Genomic DNA, 26,709 nt, shown 5'->3' with positions numbered 1-26,709 from the left:
CACAATCAAGTGGAATTCATCCCAGGGATGCGAGGATAGTACAATATTCAAAAATCAATAAACATAATACATCACATGAACAAAAAGAAAGACAAAAATCACATGATCATAGCAATAGATGTAGAAAAAGCATCTGACAAGATACAGCACCCATTTATGATAAAAACACTTAGCAAAGTGGGAATAGAGGGAGCATTCCTCAACCTAAAAAAGGCCATATACAAGAGACCTACAGCCAACATCATACTCAATGGGCAAAAACTAAAAACTTTCCCCCTAAGATCAGGAACAAGACAAGGATGTCCACTTTCACCACTTCTATTCAACATAGTATTGGAAGTCCTAGCCACAGTGATCAAAGAGGGACAAGTAATAAAAGTCATCGCAATTGGAAAGGAGGGAGTAAAGCTATCACTGTTTGTAGATGACATTATAGCGCACATAGAAAACCCTAGAGACTCCACCAAAAAACTACTTGACCTAGCAAATGAATTTGGCAAGCCAGCAGGATAGAGTCACTATTCAGAAAACAAAGTCATTTTTGTACACCACCAACAAAATATCAAAATTAGAAACCAGGGGAAAAAATCCCATTTGCTACAGCAACAGGAAAAATAAAGTACCTAGGAATAAACCTAACCAAGAAGGCAAAAGACTTTTACTCAGCAAACTATACATTAAAAAAGGAATTACAAAAGACATAAATAACTGGAAGCACATACTATGTTCATGGATTGGAAGAATTAACATCATTAAAATGTCTACACTACCCAAAGCAATTTACAGGTTCAACACAATCCCTATTTAAATACCAATGACATATTTCACATAGGACAAATATTTTTAAAATTTATATAAAACCACAAATGCCCCCTAATAGCCTCAGCAATTTTGAGAAAGAACAACAAAGTAGGAGAGATGACAATATCTGATATCAAACAATATTACAAGCCCACTGTAATCAAAAAAATCTGGCACTGGCATAAGAACAAACACATTGATCAATGTAACAGAATAGAGAGCCCAGCAATAATCCCAAGTCTCTATGATCAATTATTTCTTGACAAAGTGGACAGAAGCATAACATGGAGTAAAAACAGCCTATCAACAAATGGTTTGTAGAGATCTGGACAACTAGATGCAAAAAAATGAAACTCGATCATCAACTTACACCATACACAAAAAATAAACTCAAGGTAGATAAAATATTTAAATATAAGTCACAACACCATCAAAGTCCGAGAGGAGAACATAGGCAGGAAAATCTCAGATACTCCATGTAGCAATATTTTCACTGATATGTATACTAGAGCAAGAGATATAACAAAACGAATAAACAAATGGGACTTCATCAAAATAAAAAGCTTCTGCACAGCTAAAGAAAACATCAGCAAAACGAAAAGGGAGCCAACCATATGGGAAAATATATTTGCAAATGATATCTCAGACAAGGGTTTGATCTCCAAAATTTATAAAGAACTCACATGACTCCACTCCAGGAAGATAAACAACCCAATTAAAAAATGGGCAAAGAATCTGAACAGGCACTTCTCCAAGGAAGACACACAAAGGGCTCAGAGACACATGAAAGTATGTACAGCATCACTAGCCATCAGAAATGCACATTAAAATCACAACGAGATACCACTTCACACCGGGTAGAATGGACATCATAAACAAAACAACAAACAAAAGGGCTGGCGAGGTTGTGGAGAAAAGGGAACCCTAGTGCACTGCTGGTGGGAATACAGACTGGTGCAGCCACCATGGAAAACACTATGAAATTTCCTCAGAAAACTAAAAATGGAACTGCCTTTTGAACCAGCAATTCCCCTCCTGGGATTACACCCAAAGAACCCTGAAACACCAATTCAAAAGAACCTGCATCCCAATGTTCATAGCAGCACAATTTACAATAGCCAAGTGCTAGAAGCAACCTAAATGTCCATCAGTAAATGATAGGATCAAAAACTGTGACACATTTACACAATGGAATACTAGGCAGGAAAAAGAAAGAACAAACTCCCACCCTTTGGAACAGAATGGATGGATCTGGAGAACATTTTGCTAAGTGAAATAAACCAGGCAGTGAAAGACAAATACCATATGATCTCACCTATAAGTGGAACCTGATCAAGAAAAACAAGCAAGCAAGCAAAATATAAACAGAGACATTGAAATAAAAAACAGACTGATAGTAACCAGAGGGGAGGCAGGAGGGGAATGATGAGGTAAAGAAGGAGTAGGGCCATCAAGGAACATGTATAAAGGACCCATGGACAAAGCCAAAGGCGGGTGGGTAGAGGGTGGAGCAAGGTGTAGGGCATGGGGGAAAATGAAGACAATTGTACTTGAAAAAAATAAAAAATACATTTTTTAAAAAAGAAGACTGCAAAGAATAAAAAATAAAATAATAAATAAATAGTTTTGTTAAAAATAAAAGCTGGTGTCAGTGAACAATGGTATCATGTTAATCATACCAGATGTTGAGAAGAAGAATTTGATAACCTCTGAGCCCAATAAACCAGAGGTCGAGGCGTCTGGTTCCCTATAATACACATGAGCCAAATATCACAGGAAAAACCCTGTGACATTGAGACATCACTGTGCAAGAGGAACATAGGTCTAGGAGACATAAGATGAAGGTAAAGAAGGGGGAGGACAACTACATGCCCATGGCAGAGATCACGGAGTCTGGGTGCCCAGAACCACGGCTGCAGTGTCAGAGAATCAGGAATGGGCCTTCGCTCACTGCTGCTCAAAGCCAGTGCCAGTCCTTGAACAGTTTACAGTCTGCTATGAGGCAAGGAGCAACGCCGGAACATCTAACAACCATGTCAACAAGCAAGCTTTTCTTGATGAAGTAAAGAATGCATAGATTTGTATTCTGGTGAAAGTTCCTCACGCCCACCAGTAACATACAGTTCTCTGACCATCTCTGTTCAGACCAGTGCTTTACACAACACTGCGCTGGCCAGAGGCAGCCTTAGCCAGTAACCAGAGGTAGAGCTAGGCTCTGAAAGTTTGTTAAAGACTGGCAATAGCTGTCAAAAAGATAATGAAGGGTAAAGACTACCTCTGAATACTAATGACACTTCCATTGGGGAAAAATGATTCAAGAATTTAATATACTAAAAATAATCTTAGGTGTTAGAAAACAAATTAAATAGGATGTTAACCCCATGTTAATATCCAGGTAATAGGCTTGAGTTCAACCACTAAAACAGTCATAATTTTTATTTATGAATCCTAATTTTGTATCAATAAATGCTATACTGGTTAAATATACTTTGTATGTACATATATAATATTATAACTTTTATAATATTTATTTTACCTTATACAGTTATACTTAACTATATCATCTTATGAGATATCATTTGCTTATTTCTTAAAGCATGTACATGCACTTGTTCCATATAACTACATCCATGACACAAAGCCTCAACCAACCTTGAAAACCAATTCAGAAAGCAAAAGGTGAGTTATGTTAGGACCTAACTAGCTTTACTATCCATATCTAGAACCTCTGCTCAACAATAAAGCTTAAGGAAAAAAACAGAAAATATTATATAGCAACACTGATCAAAATTTTCATTTTCAGATAACTTTCTTGATATGTTGCATCATTCAGAAACAGCACAATATGTACACCTTTTATAACAATATCAAGTTTGCATTATCCTAATATATGTGAAGTCATGATCCAGAAGAAAACATCTTTAATACTTTTTAAAATTTTTTATCATATAGGCAGAATAAAAATATATTTATAACTCCTTTTGTTCCAAAATAGATTTGAAACTAAAAACACAAGTATATTAATGTATTTTATAAGTAGACTAAAAATTATAGTTGAAATAAAATAATTCAATGAAAAACATCCAGTTAACATCTTATTCCCAAAGTACTACAGCTGTGTTTTCAACTTATACTATATTCAATTATCATACGTAGCCAATAACTTTAAAAAAGTTTTGTCCTCATTTATTCATTCCAGAATAATTTCTAAACACCAGACATGTACCTTAACTGCTACAAGCTGGTTTTCACCCATTAAATGATACTATTCAATTACAAGAAGTTTTGTCAAAATTTCTATATTAAATTATATTAGTGCTTCTGAAAACTTTATGATCTACTTGTTTCAGAAAGTATTTCTTAGCCTATGTTAATAAGAACAAATTTTTAAGGTTTAATTGTTAATGTACAAATCCCACTCTCAAAATTTCACAACCAAATATTTTGCATCATTACTGTATACCACCTGCCACCACCTACAGAAGAAAAACAAAGGTTGTGCACCCTATAAAAACACCAAGTTTTTACATCAATGGAATTTTATCCATCTTTCTAAAAACTATTGCAAATGAAAAAAAGATTAAATAATTTCTACAGTTCTGAATAATAACACCCAAGAGAGTATAAGTGCTTTTCCAACTCAGGTCTAAGTTAATATGCAAATACTAAAGCATACTAGTTAGTCTTCCAGTTTAACCACAAAGATGTCAGGTTTATTTGAAGTTCTGTTGAATTTGGAAAAGAGGTGGTAACAGCTTCAAGTTTTTTGGAAAAAGCCCATATTTATAGGTAGTCTCAAATTGACTGAACTACAGAGCTATAATTGAAAAGGGCTGGATTTAATGAAAAGTTCACAAAAGCACTGGGGATTGGCCCAAGTCTGCCATAATCCAATGGAAATGGCCTGTGTGACCTCTAAGGCCCTTTCAGCTCTCACATTCTATAATTCTGATTCTATGGCATGCTTAGTAATTGAAGATAGACCCCCACCCATTCACTGAGCAGAAGAAACCCTCCAATGTTCTGATTGGGATCCATGTATTCTCATGCTAGGTTAAATGGCAAGAGCACGTTGAAATAAGAATCAGAACAGAAGGACTTATCATCTTTTGTGAACCACATTCTTATCCACAATGCCCAGCAACAAGGCTTAGAGTGCTAAACATTTTTATGCAATCATGACAATGCAGTCCACCAAACAAGGCCAAGCTCACTGGTTTCCAGGAAACTGAAAAAGGAAAGAATGTAGAAAGAAATAGTAGAGACTTCACATGATGAAAAAAATGAATAAAGTTCAAACTGAGAATCAAAAAGAGACACAATAAAGACCTAAAAAAGTGTGGTCAGTGTAGTTAGAATGTGTGGAACCGTGGAGAGCTTTTCCTAACACCACCAACAAAACATCTCTGAGAACATTTGATCACTAAAGGAGTCACTGAGATGAAAACAGATCGATGGTTCTTTCTCAGAAAATGCAAGACTAAAATTGAATTCTTTTCATTTGTGAAGGCAAGAATTATTATACAACTTCATTAAAGGCCTTTTTAAAATCTAATCTGAAAAGCTGAAGATGTTCTTTAATTTCTTTTAAATTCCCTTAGTCTTATTATCACAATGGAACATTCAATGTTTCAGAAAAATTAGACCAAACATGAATTATTGTTACTATTTAACTTAGTCAATAAATACATCATTAGACTAAAGGGTTAAAATGTATATCAATAAAAATAATTAAGTAATGAAATTGCCTCAATTATGACTACCCTCTTCTTAGAAATAAAGACAATTTAACAGAAAGTAGAAGATAATAAGGCTATTAAGACATCCTATTTCCCTTCAGACTATTACCAGTATATATTAAATAATTATAGCTGATACTTAAAATCTATCTAGAATTTTTATTTTTGTTTTATATTACCCATTCCCAACTAAAAGTTACTGACAAATCCATATACTGTCGCCTTTATTATTCTACCATAGCATTAAATGGGTTATGATTGTATAAATTGCTTTGGCATTCTATTTGTGAACACTTAAATTGTTTCTTATTGAGAGCACTTAAATTGTTACTTTATTTGGTTTGGTTTTCCTTGGGTATTATTTCTTTAGAAATATTCCCCAAAGTGTAATTATTTGGGTCAAAAATATAAATAATGGTATAGCTATAACAATTAAACAATTGCTTTCCATGGGAAAAATAACCTATTTATTAATTTATTTATTTTAACAGAAAGGAGGGAGAAAAAGAGAGAGAGAAACATCAATGTGTGGTTGCCTCTCATGCGTCCCCTACTGGGGACCTGGCCCACAACCCAGACATGTGCCCTGACTGGGAATCAAACCTACAAGCCTTTGGTTTGCAGACTGGCACTCAATCCACTGAGCCACACCAGCCAGGACTAAAACAACCAATTTTAGAAGCTACCAACAATGTTCAAACACTGCTGTCCCCACCTCCACACCACTCTCACTAACATATAATTATATCGCATTTATCATTATTGGTAAGTGTATACAGTGACTAAAGGTTGTCTACATACATATTGTAATCACTGGTGAAGCTGAACATTATTCATTGTGATGACTCACTCTGTTTTTTCTAAATGCATAAAGGCCACTTTATTGAGAGATAACAGAGTGATCTTTTGTATACATCAATGCTTTCCACATCATTAAACATTAATTTTGCTTACAAATGCAACACATGTATTGTGAAAGGTTGGAATATAGAGGAAAAAAAGTGTGAGAAATTTCAAAATCACTCATAATCCAACTTACTTTCTCCTTTAAATAGTGTATGTTATAAAAAGTGAATTTCCTTTTTTCATTCTCCATCCATCCTATCCTCACTAAAAACAATCACCATTAAGCATTTGATAAATATTGTTCCAGAAATTTTCTATTATTTTCTTTAAATGGAATCATACTGATCATGGTCTTATGCAACAGGCTCTTTTCCCTTAATACTGTATCGCAGGCATCTTTCCAAGACATACAGACCTACTTCGTTCTTTTTATAGCAGTGCAGTATTCTAACATGTGGATACATAAGTTATAAAAACGGGTCAAAGAAGTGCAAAGGGGTCCCCCTGATACCTGAGGTATACACATTACAGTTGTTTCTTTTTCTTTCATTTTGGTTATGGTCTCATAGGTATCGACGATTACTGCCTCCTCCGTCTTCCCCTGCAATCAGTGAGCCTACCCTCACCTCTGCCTCAACTTATGACCCATTTTCTCCATCTCTGGGGTACCACCGAGGGCTGTCAGAGAACACTCTACGCTGCAACTGGCTCCATTTCACAGTTACAGTTTCTGGTCTCAGCTGGGCTGTCCTCATTGTTCGCCACTGCTTTTTTTCCTCTCATCTTCATAGTCTATTCCAGTCCTTTCCCCTACTTCAAGACCCCATCTCCACCCTGCCTTCTCATTCTGACCATGTGGCTGGATCTCTAACTTAGAGTGAACAGGGAACATGCAACCTGACCGCTATCATTTTGTCTCATCTCTACCTCTGTTTTTCTAGGCCCATCCTTCCCTTCTTCCACCCTGAGTCAGGAAAAAGGCATCTCGATTTTTCTCCAAGGCTTATCGCTGCAATTTCATCCTCTATACTACTTTCTCCCCCTCCTTATCATAGAAACAAGCTTATGTAAATGCCATATTAGTAATGTTAATAATAACAATAGCAAGGTCAATAATAAACATTTATATAGCACTTAAAATGTCAGACCCTTTTCAAAGCACTTCACATGTGTTAAGTGATTTAATCTGCAAAATAGCCTATGAGGTAAGTATTAATTATAACTATCCCCATTCTACAGGTAAAGGAACTGAACCACAGAGCGATCAGGAGACCTGACCAAGGTCACACAACTGGTAAGCAGAGTTGAGATTCAGACCCCAGCAGTCTGGCTTCAGCACCTGGATCTCAAACTGAACCTCTTCACCCCATTTACAGAAGCTTATATACAGGACTACAACCTAGGGCAGCGATATTGTAAAAAGCAGAGTGGGCTCAGAAGACTGAACAGGCAGAGAAGCCATTAGAGCACCCCAAACAACAGAAAGCGACCCCCTGGGCTAGATGGGAAGCTCAGGGGTAAGAGGTATCGGAGCCCACCGTATGGCAAGTGACTGAGAGGTTATCTGTGGGGTTTGTTTTATGTTGTCTATCCTATGAGTATGCCCATTTCCATTTTCTTCTGATTCCACCTTCTCAAATTATCTCCATGTAAGCAGCTCCCTGACGGGGGAACTCTTCCCCGTGAATAAACTAGGCAAGAGGTGAGGGGCTCGGCACAAAGCCTCCGCTCAATGTGTGAAAAGGACCTCAAAGCACAGCAGCTCCACACACGTGCCGTAGGTAAAGTACCTCCTGCGCTGGGGAAACCCACCTAACCCATTCAGACATCCTTTTGATACTTAACCCCTCTCTACAGCTCTGCGGAAAGTGTCACTCCGGTCTAATGGGAAAACCTTACTTACCCAGGGTAGACTATTTCCACTGAGATAATGCCAACTGCCTTAATATTTGTCTGAAACCTGTCTCTTTATATGGCCTCTCAATCACCATATTTTTTCCTGTACTGTAAAAAAATAAAAAGTAATACCTCAAAAGTATTACTTGAAGTAACAGGACTTTAAATCTCTTTGGGAAATGATTATGTGTGATTTTTCTACCACACCACCCCACTCCTTCTTCCCCCCAAAACACATACACTTTCCTTCGCCAGTCTAAAGACAGTCCCATTAACAACCCTTCATATGACCCAGTGTTAAATCTCACCCTCACACTTGTCACTCTACTACGCAAACACGATCCACCATGTCTACCTCCCCCTTAATGTGTAGCATAGCAGCCCCATTACACTGCTGACTCTTACCGAGCAAATTCTGAAGATTTGCTTCCAGCAGCCTGGCTCGTCCTGCTACTTATGCAGCTGCTATGGAGGACTTCCCACAGGGCCCCTGCACGCCCACTGAATTTCACACTCCATTTGTGAGCCCCAACTTCACTTCACCACGCCCACCTCCCCTGCTCCTCCTCACTAGACTCACTGATAACGACAATGCCACCACCACCACCTTCAGCTAAATCAAATCCCACTTTCTCATCCAATCTTAACCAAGGCGAATGTGCATCTGGAGCCTCAGCCAACCATCTGAAACACAGAATTAAGTCACTTTTTCAGCGTTTACTGACAAATCATGCCTGGGACCAATGTGACTCCAAGAGTAACCCCACCCATGGCTCCTACAATGCCCCTTAGCTCACTCTTTCCTTCTCCCATCTCTAAGACTGAACATGGATTTGATCCTTTTTTAAGTGTATTTTATTGATTATGCTATTACAGTTGTCCCAAGTTTTTCTCCCCTTTATCCCCCTCTGCCCTGCACTACACCACCCTCCAGCATTCCCCCTCTCTTAGTTCATGTCCATGGGCTGAACATGAAGGTTTTTTGGCCTTTCCATTTCCTATACTATTCTTAACCTCCCTTTGTCTATTTTGTGCCTACCAATCATGCTTCTTATCCCTGTACCTTTTTCTTCCCCACCCCTCCCCACTGATAACCCTCTATGTGATCTCTACTTCTGTTCCTGTTCTAGTTGTTTGCTTAATTTGTTTTTGTTTTTGTTTTTAGGTTCAGTTATTGATAGCTGTGAGTTTGTTGTCAATTTACTGTTCATAGTTTTTATCTTCTTTTTTCTTAGGTAAGTCTCTCTAACATTTTATACAATAAGGGCTTGGTGATGTGAACTCCTTTAACTTGACCTTATCTGAGAAGCACCTTATCTGCCTTTCCATTCTAAACAACAGCTTTGCTAGAGAGAGTAATCTTGGATGTAGGTCCTTGTTTTACATCACTTTGAATACTTCTTTCCAGCCCCTTCTTGTCTGTAAGGTTTTTGGTTTTTGTTTTTTTTTTTCCAGAAATCAGCTAATAGCTTTATCCTTTGTAGGTAACTCTCTCTTTTTCTCTTGCTGCTTTTAAGATTCTGTCCTTATTTTAATCTGGGTAATGTAATTACCCAGATCTCTAGGAGACTCAGTGAGTCACTCGAGACAACGCAGCAGGGTGCTGACAACACTGAGACAGGATTCAGGTCTCCGGATTCCCAACCCACAGAGCACTTAAAAGCTTGTGAAGTACAACGGGCTTTGCAGAGTTTGAAACAGTCTCTTCCCTCAAAAGCACACACTGTACACAATGGGATAACTGTGAAACACTAAGCAATTGAAACATAAAGACAGTATAGATCAACCCTCATAGTCCTTTATCGACCAGATACCAGTTTCTTAAAGTGTTGACTATAAAACACAAAACTGTGAAATTATCATTTATGTGACTAGTTCCAAACATTTTCCCATGAATATTACTGGTCATAAAAGACTTATCTACTTTAATTATCAAAAAACAACATTATTCATGAAAAGTAAATCAGTACCAGAAAGGTAGTCTAAGCACAGTTGTTAAAAGCTAGACTTTTGCCCTGGCTGGCATAGCTCAGTGGATTGAGCGCAGGCCTGCGAACCAGACGATTGTGGTTCGATTTCCAGTCAGGGCACATGCCTGGGTTGCAGGCCAGTTCCCAGCAGGGGACACATGAGAGGCAACCACACATTGATATTTCTCTCCCTCTCTCCTTCCCTTCCCCTCTAAAGATAAATAAATAAAATCTTTTTTTAAAAAAAGCTAGACTTTTGAACCTACGCTTACACTTATCAACTACATAACTTTGAAGAAGTGGCTCAGCCTCTCTGTGCCTCCACTTCCTCATCTATGAAATGAACACAGCAGTGTTTACATCTTAGAATGGTTGCGAAGATTGGATAAGTCATTAATTTATAAAGTACTTGAAACAGTGCCTGGCACATAGTAGGCACATAATAATTGTTCTTCTCTACTTATGTTTTTCTTTTCCACTCACTTAACAACCAACTCTTGATATTTATCATGTCTCTTTAAATCTAGTACCTGCATAAGGTACTAGAATAAAATACAAGATTTCCTAAAGGACCCAGATTTTAAATCAAAAATTAAATAATGACAGAGACATGGCAGAAAAGAAGAGTTGCATTTTCAAGGCATATGATAAATAATCAGAAATCAGGAAAACTGATTTATAGAGAATGGCAGGCACAAGGTGAGAAGTACCAACAGTTTCCAAAACCAGTGAAACCACAACCATTCTATTTGTCACATTGAGTTTGAAATGCTCCGTTGCCACCACCACAACTATCGGCTGAAGGCCCCTTCACACTTCCTAACCATTCCTACTTCTACTTCTTCCCCATATATACAAACTCCAGAAGAAAAAATTCCCTCCAAAAATAAAAATAGAGGTCTCCCTGAAGTATAATCCCCATTAAATTTCCCTTAAAATTTTTTTTAAAAGTGTGGGGGGGGGAGGGGCGGGGCTGGATGGGAGTAAAAGGCAGAAAACTGTACTTGAAAAATAATTAAATATAAATAGATAAATAAATAAACATAAAAATTTTTTTAAAAGAATTATAAAGAGAAGCACAATGCATTTATTCCCTTTAGATCTGTTGCCTGACTGATTAGGCAGACCTAGACATGTATCCTCGAGGCTCCAGGTCAGTGCTGCTGTCTACAGTAAGAGCAGTTCAGAAGGGCATGTTTGTGAAGGGTGAAGCCTGTCAGTCAGGATTGGTGCACACTCTTGGAGAGCTCTGAGGAGATCAGAATTTAACCAAAATCACTTACCTGCTGTCTCTCTTATGGAGCAGCACATAAAATTGAATAATGAGAGAAGAGAGTGACGAGGTTAGAAATGGCTAGACAGGAGGTGGCAATGCTGAGAGAAGGGTGACACAAGTCGGGACAAAAAAGATTTTAGGAGTCCTAAGGAACGACGGTGAGATACGGCAACAAATCAGACAGGCTGGTTAAAACTTAATGAGGCTTGAAGATCACCCAAGATGATAGGATTTAGTCGGAGGCAGAAAGTAGGTACTGCTGGTCACTATGACAAGACCAGCCCTGGGAGAGAGGATGTAGGCAGATTCACAAGTTCAGCATTGTCATGTTTAACTTTAAGTAAAAGCCAAGTATCCAGTTGGAAACATTGTATGGGTAGTTGGAAAAATCATATTCTAGAGCATTTTTAGTAAGTTCAGGATATTAACCAGTTCACAACTTAGTTGACTTAAGAGCTTTCTCTATCAGCAATGATATGTCTTTAAATGGCAAGTATTTAAAACATTAAATAGGCTCAAGAAGGATTAATAAAATTAATGAGTAGCCCTGGCTGGTGTAGCTCAGCAGATTGAGCTCAGGCCTGCGAACCACATGATCACAGTTCGATTCCCAGGCAGGGCACATGCCTGGGATGCAGGCCAGTTCCTAGCAGGGGACTCACGAGAGGCAACCATACATTGATATTTCTCTCCTTCTCTCCTTCCCTTCCCCTCTAAAGATAAATAAATAAATTTTTTAAAAAATTAATGAGTAATATTTTATGAATTATGAACAAAAAGTGGGAATATTTAAGTGATAAGTTCAATAATAAAGATATTTTATATGGAGAGCAACTACCAAATTTTTCCACATTTTTCCAAAATATCCCCCCAAAAAGGACATTTATGTCACTGTAAGACAGAATATTATGCACATGGATTGTTATTCTGACTTCAGATAGTATTTCACAAATTTATCATGTCATATTAAGTATAATACTCTGTTTGGAACTGCCCTGCCTGGTTTCAGAAGTATAACCCCCCATAACTAAGGCTGAGTGAGAGAGACTTTGGGACCATAAGCTACTAAGGAGACAAAGCAGGGGGGTTATTTCCCTGGCAGGGGCACTGCCTCTGCCCCCTTTTACTTCACCCTGCTTGGCCCCAGGCAGATGACTGGTTAGCCAATGACAGGTAAGATTCCTCAAGGGAGGGATGACCTAAGACAGGCACAGTCACAAAGGGGCCCTCAGGAAAGGACTTAGAGGGCTATAGAAAAAGAGGATGATGGACCCTCACCCCTCAGCTTTGACAGAGCCTGAGTCCTCATTCTCTCTGCAAGAAGTCTCCTAATCTCTTGGCTGCCTTACTTGCCCTGCCTGACTTAAGCCTGAAACAATGACAGAAGGTGGTGTAACCCTGTGCTGGAAAGGGCAGGCTCCCTGGGGCAATCAAGGCCTAAGAAAGAACACATAAAATCCTGTGAAACCTGCTTTGATAAGAACGCCCTCAATTTAATAATAAGCATCCAAGCTGGAAATGATTTTGTTTCCCAAAGTTTTATAGCCCTTTAGCTAACTGACCCTGACTCAGAATAAGCCCTCATAGTTCTTTGTATGTTATCTATTGTTTGGTCCTTACTGCCTGACAATGATTGATGAGCTTTCCCTGTATTCCTGTGCAAACTGAACCCAATCAAAGCCCATTGAGAAAAAGGCTCCTGGCCCTTCTCCTTTGAGAGACTGGCCACCTTTCCTCCCCAGGCAGATCATGTCTTGGTAGACTTATTCTCATCCATGGCAGACAGGGGGCTCTGAGGGTACAGCCCCCACCCCCACAATACATAAAAACACATAAAAACAACCATAAAACAGACAAAGGAAACTGGAACCTTTTAAACACAATCATTGCTTACAATTAAATTTCAAATTAAAAAAGACTTACCACATTTTCCTTCATCTTTCTCAGCTTTGCATCTATCTCTTTCAGCCGATTTTGCTGATCCCGTTGTTCTTTGGTGTTCCGAAGTGCCTCATCCCCTGGAGTTATTTCCATATTTGCATCATCAGCATTAAGGTCAGGTTCCTAATTTTTTAAAAAAAGTCATGCTCAGGCTGAAAATGTACCATCACACACCACTAAAGCCTTGAAGGTTGGCTTTACTTGTCAAACAATATCTCTTCCCTTAAAATTATATTTATAATTCTCTAAACTCTCCCTACTTGAGAAGGAAAAGGTTCACCTATAGATAAAACAAGGAGGGAAATAATCTCAAACATATGGAAAGCAGAAAGTTAGAGTGAAAAGAACAGTGACCAAGAAGCAGTGACCTGGGCTCTGGCCCCTGGTCTGCACTTATCAGCATGGAATCTTAGGCAAATAAGAGTTTCTCTAAACTGCAAGTTCATCATATATAAATAACAAGAAACAACCCTGCCCATCTATGTTATGAGAAGCAAGCATTTAATAGCCTAAAAGCTTCATCAGTATTTTTAAATTTTGCAAAGCTGCCATTAATAGACAAGCCACAGACCGAAAGAAAAATATCATAACACATAAGTCTGACAAAGGACTTGAACCTAGTATATATAAGGAATCCACACAATTTAATAAAAAGACAATCCAATTCTAAAACAACTTGAACAGACACTTTGTAAAAAAAATGGTATGTAAATGACAAGTAAGTACAGTCATGCCTCAGCACTCACCAGCTTCAAAACTCATCAAACCCTGTACTCGATGCATTTTGATGAGAAAAAAATGTTTTGGGGCTTGCTGGGACTCATTGCACATGGTGGAACTTGCGTAATGCTGCCTGACAGGAAAAAATGCTTCATGGTTTTTCTCATCAGTTTTGGCACCCATCACAAGTTCCGGAAAGAATTAACAAGTACCAAGGTACCACCGTACATGAAAAAACCCTTTGAAGTTGGTGACGTAGGCAGACATGGCTCACCACTTTGCACAACCACATCAAAATTACAACTAAAATACAGAACAACCATCACTCAGGAATGTCAGAAATCGAGTTGAATGGAAGTCTAACAACTACAAAATCAAGCTGAATGGAAGTCTGACAACTACAGAATCCATCCAGACTGATAGGAAGGGTGAGGACACAAAACAGGCTGGCCCTATACCCATATGGATAAAAATTCAGGAGGGATATCCCAGGAGCAAGGAGTCCCAGACCCACACCAGTCCCCCAGCCCAGGATTCCAGTGCCAGGAAGATAAGTCCCTATGACTTCTGTCTGCAAAAACCAGCAGAGATTGGGTTGGTAAGGGAGAATGCTGGAACCCTAAGCAGTTCCTCTTGGGAAACCCACACACAGACTCATCTACACAGACTCACTCCCTCTGAGCTCCACCAACAGGGTATACAGTGAGAGACGGAAGTGCCTGGCACTGGGGCAAGCAGAGGCCTTAGTCCCCTTGCTGACCCCTTCCCCCACAAAGCCAGTAGCATGACATCATATCTGAGACTCCATCAACCTGGCTAATACTATGTGACCTGACCTGGAGATCCCCAGGGACTCTGCCCCACCCAATTTATGGGCCCACACAAGCAGCTTTTCCATCAAAGTGGTTCATCTTAGCTCCTAAATCTTATCAAACAAACAACAGCTGACTTTAGTGAGCTCTAGCAGCAGCCAGATTAGAGTCACAGCTTGACTCCACCTGGACATCTCTAAACGCAGCACAAGTAGCAGCCATTTCAGATTGCTTTACAGCTCAGGCAGGGTGGCCCAAGTCAACACACAGGTGAGGGTTGACCTTGGGCTGCACCACCCGGGAAACCCGAGGGCCAGCACACCCACTGGACAGCTATAGACCATGTCAGAGCACCACCACTCTGCCCCTGCACAGCTGATCCTCCATGAAGGGCAGAGGTTGGTGGTCAGTGGTCACAGCCAGTCCTTGCAGCTGAAGGGCGTGGGTAAATCCCTCCCAATGACCTGCCAACAGCAACCAAGGCTCAACTACAAGAGGAGAGTGTACTCAGCCCACGCAAAGGGTGTACCTTAAGTAGCCAGCTTGGGTGATAAGGAGGCTATGCCACTGGGCCTCACAGGACACCTACTACATTAGGCCATGACCCCAAGACACAGAGTCAAAGCAGCTCTACCTAATACATACAAACAAACTGCCAAGATGAAGAGACAAAAAAAATGCCCCAAATGAAAGAACATATCAAAACTGCAGATAAAAGAGCTAAAAGAAAATGGAGATAAGCAATCTATCAAATACAGAGTTCAAAACACTGATTATAAGGATGCTCAAGGAACTTAGTGAGGACCTCAACAGCATAAAAAAGACTCACTCAGAAATGAAGGATATAGTAATTGAAATAAAGAACAATTTACAGGAAAACAACAGTAGAGTAGATGAAATCAAGAATCGAACCAATGATTTGGAACATAAGGAAACAAAAAAACAACCATGTAGAACAAGAAGAAGAAAAAATAATCCAAAAGTTGAGGATAGTGTAAATAGCCTCTGGAACAACTTTAAGAAGGTGAATATTCACCTCATAGGGGTGGCAGGAGGAGAAGAGAAAGAACAAGAAATTGAAAATATCTTTGGAAGAAAAGAGTGAAGAAAAAGTTCCCTAATTTGGTGAAGGAAATAGACATGCAAGTCCAGGAAGCACAGATAGACCCAATTATGATGGATGCAAAGAGGCCCACTCCAGGACACATCATCATTAAAAGCCTGAAGATTAAAGACAGAGAGAGACTCTTAAAAGCAAGGGAAAAGAAGTTAGTTATCGGAAGGTTGCCAGATGGGATGGAGTGAAAGGAATGGATGAAGAGGTGAGGGGATTAAGAAATACAAATAGGTAGTTACAGAATAGCCAACAGGATATAAAGTACAGTATAGGAGATGGAGTAGCCAAAGAATTTATACACATGACCTGTGGACATGAACAATGGTAGGAGGATTGCCTGAGAGAGTAGGGGGTGCTGGGTGGAGGGTGGCAAAGGGAGAAGAATCAGGACAAGTATAATAGCATAATCAATAAAGAGTAATTTAAAAAATAAAAATAAATTACAGTCTTCAACATCATAAAGGCATCAGGAAAATGCAAATTAAAATCACAATAGGATAATACTACACAGCCACTAGAACCCAGATGAAAAAGTTTAACACCAAATGTTGGAGAGGTATGAAACAAGTGGAATTCTCATATGTTGTTGGGAAGTGTACAATAGTACAACCACTTTGGAAAACTGGTAGTTTCTTAAAAAGTTATACATCTATCTATTCTATGATCCAGCAATTCCATGCCTGTGAATCTATCCAAGAGAAAGGGGAAATGTATTGCTCATTTTGCACATGGATATTCATAGCAGCTGTATGCATATCCCAAATGCCCATCAACACGAGAATGATAAACTGTGAGAGGCTCCTGATGCAAACTGGGACAATCAGACTGTCTGCTTGACCTCTGTCTCCTGATTCTGTTTAGTCAATGTGGGGGGGAGTAGTATTAAGAGAATGCTTGTTGTATCTTTCCCTTCCCCTCTCCGCTTTGGCATCGTGGTTTTGGCAGTGACGTATTCCTGAGGTGCCCATCAGGAAGGTTTTCATATATTCAACTGCATATTCACACTCAAAGACACACACAGACCACACTTGGAGTGAGTCTATTCAGACGGACTTCGGACAGGAAATGCAGCAAGGTAGTGTTAGGTATCCCTCTTTCATGGAAGTTTTTGCCGCAGTCCATGTCATCACCATAAAGGCACAAGGGCCAAGGAAACTACCCTGGTTTAAAAGCTTTATGTTCAACAGAAGCATTATCTCTTGAAATGACTTTATAGGAATAGCATCCAAGGTCCCAGCAAGGGACACTCCCAGCTACAAGAATCACTGCACTTAGGGAAGCTCAAAGTATGGCTTCCCCATCGGGTCTTTAGAGATCTCCCAATACAGGGGGTCATTTTGAGCATGAGTGAAGTTGCCTCCTAACATTGTTGACATTCTAATTTTCATCAGTTGCCAAGAAAACAATTAGAAAATTAATGACACTCAAACTCTTATGCTGAAGGGGGAAGAATTGGTTAATCCTTTGCCTACATCTTCTATGATGCCAACTTTGAATGGCTTATTTTTCAACTGTGGTTCTAGATCTCCCTAAACTCCAATACTCTTTCTTCCTCCTACCCATTGTTGCTAGTCTGTGGGTGTACCAACACCCCTTACTGGCTCCTTTGAATCTATAAATAGTTCCCTCATTTAATTATCTTCAAATCCAAGCTGTTTTTCTGTTTCTTACCAAGAACTCTAACTGCTATACTATGTTTGTTTGTATGTATATATGTATGTACATATGTGTTTCTGTGTGTATTTGTAGAGAAATAGACTGGAAGGAAATTTAACTTTATACTAAAAATTGTATTTTTTATCTTGTTTTTCTTAGGTGCTTTTGTATTTCCTGAGTTTTCTACAATAAGCATTAATTTCATAAGCAGAAAAAGATATTTTTATTTTTAAGAAAACAAAATAAATTTCTACCAAGGCTATTTTTGTTCTTTTCTGACAATGTGACTCTCTGTACTCAAAAGGTGTTGGTCTAGAAGTTAGATTTTAGCCCCATTTCTACTCTGTTCTTTTGAGTAAGTCACTTTCTCTTTCTGGGTCTAAATTTCTTCTCATAACGTTTCTTCAAACTCTAATAGCTTATATGTCTGTAATTCTCTACAGTTAGACCTAAGAATACGTAATATATTTCCTTAGCCGTGGTTTCTGATAGCATAACCGCAGAGTTCAAATATTTAAAGGACAGCCTTTGATGAAAGCAGAGGCTAAGAAGCAAAAAAAGACAGTCATTGATTCTGGCAGAAAGTGCCCAGTGGCATATTCAGGAAGCTCGTGGTACCGGGAGAGATTCTATTGGCACATCCATGCCCCAACCAGTACTGTCTGTTTTCACAATCATCAAGAAATACCTTGATCTCCTATGATGAGAAATATTTGAGCAGACTCTCTGACCATCCATGTCTTTTCTGCATTTCTGAGTCAGATAGGAATGCTTCTATTCATTAAAAAGTAAAATTCAGTTCAGACAGAGCTTTTGTGACAAGCACAGAATATCTAAGGAGCCACAGGAAGAGAACTCTCCCTGAGGTCAATAGATATTTGTTGATTTGATTTATTGATTGCCAAGAGATTCTAAGTTCACCCTTAGAAACATATCTAAGCTGTTGACCAAGCCAAGAGGGGTCTTAGAAGTTAAGTAAACTTTTTTCCAAAAGCGAAATACAGAGGAAATCATTCACATCTTCGTAAATTATCTGACATGCAAATAAGGCATGATGAGTTAAGGGCCAGAAAAATACAAAGCTGCCTAAACAAAGCCAGCTTCCCTGTGTTTTCAAACTAATGCTACACTTTTCCATAGGCTACTGCTATTCCCTGTCATCAGACGGACCGTTTGCCTGGCAGCACTAAAAGTAGGAAAATCTTTCAGCCAGATTCGTTTTATCATCTTGGAATGTTGCCATGAAATGAAAGAAACCTTGACTACACAGGAGGCTTAGCATTAAAAAAATGAAACATAAATATAAAATTCAAAGTCATCTGTAAAATATAGGTGAATTCCTCAGATTTAAGTGGAAATGTGTGATAGGTTAACATTAGGGGCAAGAACCTCTGAAGTATCTTCTTGTTTATTCCTCAATCCAAATTCCTATGCTCTTAAGACCAGCATACTTTTATAGTTTTTGGAAGTGAACAGATGGCCGATAAGATTTCTATGCCTGTGACTAGCGTACCTAAAAAATTCCTAGATTCCTGCCTTCAGGCATTGTATTAAGTGATTTGAAGTCATCTGGACTACATGGCTGTTACTGGATTCCTGAAAATCCCTGGACTCAAAAGTAAAACATTTTGCAGGATTGCATGTTAAACAATGGTTTATATTTCCTCAGTTTTAGCTACTATTGAAAGGGGAAGAGACAAAAAACAGTTAGTTGTTGCTATTAGCAATAGGAAGCTCTTGATAACAAAAGAGATAAATGCAACTAACTTTCCTCAATTAAATGTGTGTTGAAGCTTTGTTGCTCTTACCAAATTGTGCACAAATGGATCAATATTTTAAGAACAAGAAAATAAATCAAATTAAGGAGGACCTTTGTACTCAATTAAACTACTCTGTTTAAAAACAAAGAAGTCTCGTCCATAAGAACCATTTCTTTTTTTTAATATATTTTATTGATTATACCATTACAGTTGTTCTATTCCCCCCCTTCATTCCCCTCCACCCGTACCCTCCCTCCCCCAACATTCTCCCCCCCTTAGTTTATAACCATGTGTCTCAAGTTCTTTGGATTCTATATTTCCCCCACTATTCTCGCCCTCCCCCCTATCTATTTTCTACCTACCACCTATGCTATTTTCTGTGCCTTCTCCCCCCTTTTCCCCCTCCCACCCCCCCGTTTCTAACCCTCCATGTGTTCTTCATTTCTCTGGTTCCACTCCTGATCTAGCTGTCCTCTTGGTTTGCTTTTGTTTTAGGTGTGGTTGTTAGTAACTGTGTGTTTGCTGTCTTTTCACTGTTCATATTTTTCATCTTCTTTTTCTTATATAAGTCCCTTTAGCATTTCATATAATAAGGGCTGGGTGATGATGAACTCCTTGAACTTGACCTTATCTGAGAAGCACTTTATCTGCCCTTCCATTCTAAATGAAAGTTTTGCTGGATAAAGCAATCTTGGCTGTAGGTCTTTGGATTTCATGACTTGGAATACTTCTTTCCAGCCCCTTCTTGCCTGGAAGGTCTCTTTTGAGAAATCTGCTGACAGTCTGATGGGTACTCCTTTGTAGGTGACTGTCCCCTTATCCCTTGATGCTTCTAGGATTCTCTCCTTCATTTTAATCTTGGCTAATGTAATTATGATGTGCCTTGGTGTGTTCCTTCTTGGGTCCAACTCCTTTGGCACTCTCTGAGCTTCCTGGATTTCCTGGAAGTCTATTTCCTTTGCCAGACTGGGGAAGTTCTCCTTTATTATTTGTTCAGATACGTTTTCCACTCGTGGCTGTTTCTTTCCCCCTTCTGGTACCCCTATAATTCGGATGTTGGAACGTTTAAAGATGTCCTGGAGGTTCCTAAGCCTCTCCTCATTTTTTCGAATTCTCATTTCTTCGTTCCTTTCTGGTGGGATGTTTTGTTCTTCCTTCTGGTCCATTCCATTGATTTGTGTCCCCGTTTCCTTTCCATCACTATTGGTTTCCTGTGCATCTCCCTTCATTTCAATTAGTTTAGCCTTCATATGTTCCTCTAATTTGTGACTATAATCTACCAGTTCTGTGAGCATCCTGATAAATAGTGTCTTGACTTGTGCTTCTGAGAGGTTGGCAATTTCTTGGTCGCTTAGAGTTATTGGCTCTGGGACTTTGAGTTCTTCTTGTGCCATCTTTCGGGTTGTTCGTGCCTGTTCCATAGCAGGATCAGAGCCCTAAAGTGTTCACTAGAACAGGGCAACTAAGTCTCTGGGTTGTGACGTTGTATGTGGGGGCGGGGTCAAAGAGGGACAATGGCTCTCACTGGTATTGCAGGGCAACTAAGTCGCTGGGTTGTGACACTGTATGTGGGGGCAGGGTCAAAGAGGGACTATGGCGTCCTGTCCGCCACCTGCAGCCACGGCCCTCACCCATGCCGCAGTTGCTGCCGTCATCGGGCCCACACGTTTCGTCCCACTGCACGCGAATGTGCCACCGCCGTCAGCCCTCGCCCCCTGGGGCCTGTGTGGTCTGTCTCACTGTGCGCGAATATGCGCCCGCGGTCTGCCCCGCACCCCAACTGGTTCCCATCTGCCTGCGCGCCTGGGTCGGGGGCCCTGTCCTGCCCGACCCTGCTGGCTGCTGGCTCCGCCCCTCTTACCATCCCCGTTGAACGGTTAGATGTAGTCGGACTTCCGTATAATTCAATTTTCTGTCCTTTGGTTGTGTCTTTGTTTCTCCAAACCTTTGTTGTATTCAAACTTGGTTGTGGGAGAAGGCACAGTTTTCCACCTATGCCTCCATCTTGGCGGAAGTCTCCATAAGAACCATTTCTGAAGACACTCTCCCAACCAGAAAAAACAATCTTCCAGGAACTGGAATCCTAGATGCAGTAAGACTGATTTCACAGAAGATAAATAAACTACACTTCTTTACAAGAGCCAAACTGAAAAAAATCTATTGTTGAATCCAGTTGCTAAGAATTTAAGAAACTGAATGCTTACACAACTCCTATATCTTAGCTCTTTCTGGAGAAAGCTAGACTGTAATTCAGCTACAAGTAAGAAATACAGTACTAGACTGTGGAACATCACTCAATTTTATGGTGGAATTTATAATACATGGAAAGAACTCAATGACTTGTTAGAGAGTTAGGAGATAAATACAGGAGAGTGTGCACAGTTAAGCCACATATCTTTAACAAAATGCTTCAATTAGAGCCCTTTTGCTAAGCTGAAAAGAAAATAAAAAGCAGATGTAAAACTGCAGCTACATGACATTATTCACATTACAGCAATAGCCGTGATATGCCATTCGTCCTTCTGAATGTGACCACATACTTGGTTTTATACTAAGGAAACCAGATCCGTAAAAGCCAAATGCTGCTTTTAGAATACTGCCATAGAGTTCAGAGCCAGGCCAAAGCATCTATCTATATGAGAACATTATAACCAGAAAGCTCCTAAGGAAAAGAAAGTTTCCTGTCTTCCCCTTTCATAACAATCAACACTTTCTTAATCTATGAGTCGCATTTCTGGAGTCCCTCACATCATTATGACTCAGGTACGTTTATCATCCTAAGCTTACGTGCCTACCAACTTGGCACTCTTAGTTGCCGTAGTCAGGTTGGTCAGAAAGTCTGCACGTTTCCACTGGTTTAGGAAACTGTTTTTGGTCCAAAATTTTTTGAATCTCCAAAGGAATCTTGTAAATATCATACCTTCAAGTAACTTTTTCTTTCTCTGTGGTCCCCCAACCCATCCTTTCCCAGTTCCTGCAATGCGGTACCTTTGTTTCACCACATGATCACTCCGCAGCTTGTTCTGTGTCTACGCCCTCTCCTCCAGGAACCCACAAGCTGTTCTAGAGTCTAAATACTAATCCAAATACTTAACATCAGCCAGCACAACATCTCTCATGAAATAAGCTGGCATTCAAAGATGTGTTGATGGCTTGTGCAGGGGCTGGACAAGCAACATAAATGCACACAGTAGGACGCAGGGCCTGTGCTACAATATGAAGTGGTGGCCGCTAGAGCAAACCAGGGAATTTGTGCTCCATATACAGCAGCAGTTGCTACTCAGCTCAGTCCTGTAGTGGCCAAGGTTTGTGGCCAGGTTTCCTAATTTTTCAGGAAAAAAACTAGAAATTTGAATTTTTATATGCAGTCATCCAATTTTTAAATGTTGGCTAGAAAAAGAAGACTGTAAACTCTATGTGGGCTAAAGAGAACCCACCTGCGAGCCAAATCTGCCATGCAGACCGCCAGTGTTCCGCCTCCTACTGTACAGTGACAGCCTTCTCCTGGACCTCTGACCCTTCTGCCTCATCCACAAGTTCCTCTCATTCCCCTTGACCCTCAATTAGAGAAACAGACTTTCTTGATATTCCTTCCTGATGTGTTCTCTCTCTCTCCCCCTCCCTCCCTCTCTCTCTCTCCTGAACCATCACAATATTTTGCTTATAGCCTTCTATTGTGTGAACCTATGTTATCTACGTATAATCCATGCCTCCCATAAGGAAATAAATTCCTTAAGTTGTTGTTATTATTATTATTATTATTATTATATCCTTGGTTGAATTCTGTGTCAGACACTGCTAAGCACTTTACATACATTAACTCATTTGCCCTTTTAAAGAACGGTATTATTATTATTACTGTGAGGAAACTGGAGTGCGGAGTGTTTCTAATTAATTCCCAAGTCCTCAGAACGAGTAAGAGCCAGAACTTGAAGGCTTTTACCCCCACAGCTCTACATTGGCCCCGCTGATCTGTAGGTGCCCTATACTTCCTTGCACATAGTGAGCACTTGATTAATATTTGTCGAATTCATTGTTGAAAAAGAGGAATTTATATTTTACTTAAAAGACATTCTTTCTTTTTTTAAATAATTTTTTTATTTAATTCTTGTTCAAGTACAGCTTTCTGTCTTATATTCCCAACCCTGCCCGCCCCCCGCCCCATGCTCCCCACCTCCCTCCCCTTTCCGCCCCCCACCCTTAGTTATTGTCCATGTGTCCTTTATACTTGTTCATGTGAGTCCATCCCCTTTTCCCCTATGATTCTCTCCCCTCTCCCCTCTGGACCCTGTCAGCCTGTTCCCTATTTCAGTGAAAAGACATTCTTTCTTAAGAAGCATGGAGAAAAGATACTGATGAGTTAATGGTTTGCAGAAGGGTTAAGAAATAAAAATAATGTGCATATTCAGTATGAATATTTGTGGTTCAGCAACAGATCGGAGCCCATTCATCAACTGAATAGATATGCTGGGTTTATCCAAGATACTTTTCAGTATATTTATTCCAAAAGAATTCCAATCCAAAAATAATATCCATAAAATAATTTTCCAAGTTAGCATTTCTGGCTTGAAAATTCAATGTGCAATGCTGGTTTTAGTTAGAAACGAGAAAATGCCAAGAGGAAATTGAACAAAAGCTCAAAAGATATTCTTTATTTTGCATGCAAGAACCATGAATTATTTCTCTTTCAACAACTAGGATGTTACATTTGTGTTTCTGCATCTAGTGGGAGTCCCACAACACAGATTTTTCTTTTCCCTCCAAAGTCTGTTGTTCCACATAAAAATACATAATCTCAGTATGTAACAGATAAGTAATGTACTGGTTTCCCTTTCATTATTTTTAAATGTTTTATCAGAACCATCAACGTGAGCTATAAAAATACGATTTAGATGACAACGACAGAGTCTGGCCATAGCCAGGCTTTATTTAAAGTCCTACTGGCTAAACAAATCTCTAAATTCTCCATTTCTCTTTCAAGGATAATACTTGACAGCCATGAAAAAGACATTTCCCATCTTTAGAACCATTATCCAGCTTTCAGATGTCAGCTATCCTTGATACCTAACAACAATAACCAAAAAAATCAGTAGTAACATGAAAAGAACAAAGAATATCCCAGAACAGTTTTATGGCCCCATCTTGGCCGCCTCCTTTTGAGAAATGGTACCAGTAACATAAACAAACTACCCACGTCACCAGTGTCAATGTCCAGGGGCACCTTCGGTGGAGACCAAGATTCCAATTCTCTGTTTCCCAAGAACTCTGATCCCAGCCCTGAAACCGGCGGTTTCCACGGCCACCACAACTGCTGCGCAAAGGGCTCAGAAGCCGCTGTGCCCCGCCCTTAGACACAGAACCTGAGGAAGCTAAGTTGGCTCCATAAAGGGTTGCCAGTGACCAAACTGTTTTTAGGACATTTCAACACTGCTCTTTCCCCTGAGGTTGTTTCAACTTGCCCAAAGCCAAATCCCTAACCTTCAATTGAGAGCTTGGAGCAAAGATTCCCTAGAAAGCAGAATTATTGCCTATAGACTATTGATATTTAAATCTTTTTAAATAAAATGACATGCATCTAAGATTGTACAGCAAATGATTTGATAAGGTTTTTAGGAAACTGGTAGAAGGTTAGTAAAATAACAAAAGACCAGCCATTTTCTTTTCAGGTGAAAACTACCACTTGACCGCAAACTAGATTCCATGCAGTAATGAAATACAACAAAGAGAAAAAGAATTTTACTTTTCCAAAGCTGATATTATTCTTCTGTTTTTCTACCCCTTTGCTCGCTTTGAAAAAGAATATCAGAGCAAAATACCAAGAGGGGAAACACACTCATTTCAAAACCCTCATAGGATAGCCATCAACCTAGTGAGCTTCACTGCTTCGGCCTGGGGACGCTACGTTAGAGGAGCTGGAAGAATGTGTCGGAATAAGGGACAGGTGGCTGCCATTGCTCACACCTGTAACTAGACGACTACAGAGAAATCCAGCTCTCAAAGGACTAATTAGTGCTATCACAATTTTCTTCCCTCTCCTCTCTCCTGGTCATGATTAAGAATTAGCTTAAATCATAAAGAAATAATAATATTAAATAATATTTCCTCAGTGACTCCATCCCAGTGTATTACCAAATAAAGTAAAAATAAATAGGGAGTAGAAGTCACCAAGGAAAATACACTTATGAAAATCACTATCACGTTTAATTTCCAATCAAGATGGTGGCATAATTAAGCACAGTTTGCCTCCCCACACAACCACATCAAAATTACAACTAAATTACAGAACAACCATCGCTCAGAACCATCAGATATCGAGTTCAGTGGAAGTGTGACAACTAAAGAACTAAAGAAACCACATCCGTCCAGACCGGTAGGGGGGCAGAGATGTGGAAAAGGCTGGTCCCACAGCCACATGCGGCAGATGGAAATTCGGGAGGGTATCTCAGGAGTGGAGTCCTAGCCCCACATCAGGCCCTCCCGTGCCAGGAAGATAAGTCCCCACAACTTCTGGCTGCAAAATCCAGGGGGATTGAGTCAGTGAAGGAAACTTCTGGAGTCCCAAGCAGTTCCCCTTAAAGAACCCACACAAGGACTTACTCAGACTCACTCCCTCTGAGCTCCAGCACGAGGATAGCAGTGTAAAAGGCACCAGTGGCACACAGGGAGGAACTACGTGTCTGGCATCAAGGTAGAAGCTGGGGATAGCTTTCTTTCAGACAGAAAGGCAGTCAGTGGCCTTGTCCCTTTTCTGAGCCTTCCCCCCAACAGAGCCACAGCACTGGCAAGGTGGGTGCTACATCAGCCTGGCTAACACTGTTTGCCTTGCCTTGGAGATTCCCTGAGACTCTATCCCACCCAATTTATGGGCCCACTCAAACTGTTAACTGTGACTTTTCCATAGGAATGGCTGGTCTTGGCCCCTACTTCACAACTTCCTAAATCCCATCAAACAAGCAACACCTGGCCTCAGTAAACCCCCAGCCCCTGTACCTCTTCCTAAGGGGTCCCAGTCATGGCTCTAGCAGCAACCAGCCTAGATTCACAGTTTGGCTTCACCCGGAAATCTCCAAGCCCAGCACAAGTAGCAGCCATCTCAGATTGCTTTACAGCTCAGGCAGGGTAACCTGGGGCAAAACACAGTTAAGGGCTGACCTTGGCCTGTACCACCCAGGAAA

At 40.0% G+C, this 26,709-nt stretch overlaps 1 protein-coding gene across 4 annotated transcripts in view; it reads right to left on the bottom strand.

Annotated features, from left to right (window-relative positions):
* The window catches only part of FSIP1 (fibrous sheath interacting protein 1), a 205,051-nt gene that overhangs the window by 114,807 nt on the left and 63,535 nt on the right, over positions 1-26,709 (bottom strand). For all 4 annotated transcript variants that reach the window (XM_037056100.1, XM_037056099.1, XM_037056102.1 and 1 more), the window contains one exon: positions 13,452-13,592. In XM_037056100.1, coding sequence (XP_036911995.1) covers positions 13,452-13,592 — 141 coding nt within the window. The remainder of the gene's footprint in view (positions 1-13,451; positions 13,593-26,709) is intronic.

This window comes from Sturnira hondurensis, unplaced genomic scaffold (assembly GCF_014824575.4).
Source record: "Sturnira hondurensis isolate 20B ecotype Veracruz unplaced genomic scaffold, ASM1482457v3 Scaffold0008782, whole genome shotgun sequence".
In the NCBI taxonomy this organism is placed as follows: Eukaryota; Metazoa; Chordata; class Mammalia; order Chiroptera; family Phyllostomidae; genus Sturnira; species Sturnira hondurensis.
Note: the sequence above shows the minus strand (reverse complement) of the source record. Positions and strands in the feature narration are given on the sequence as shown.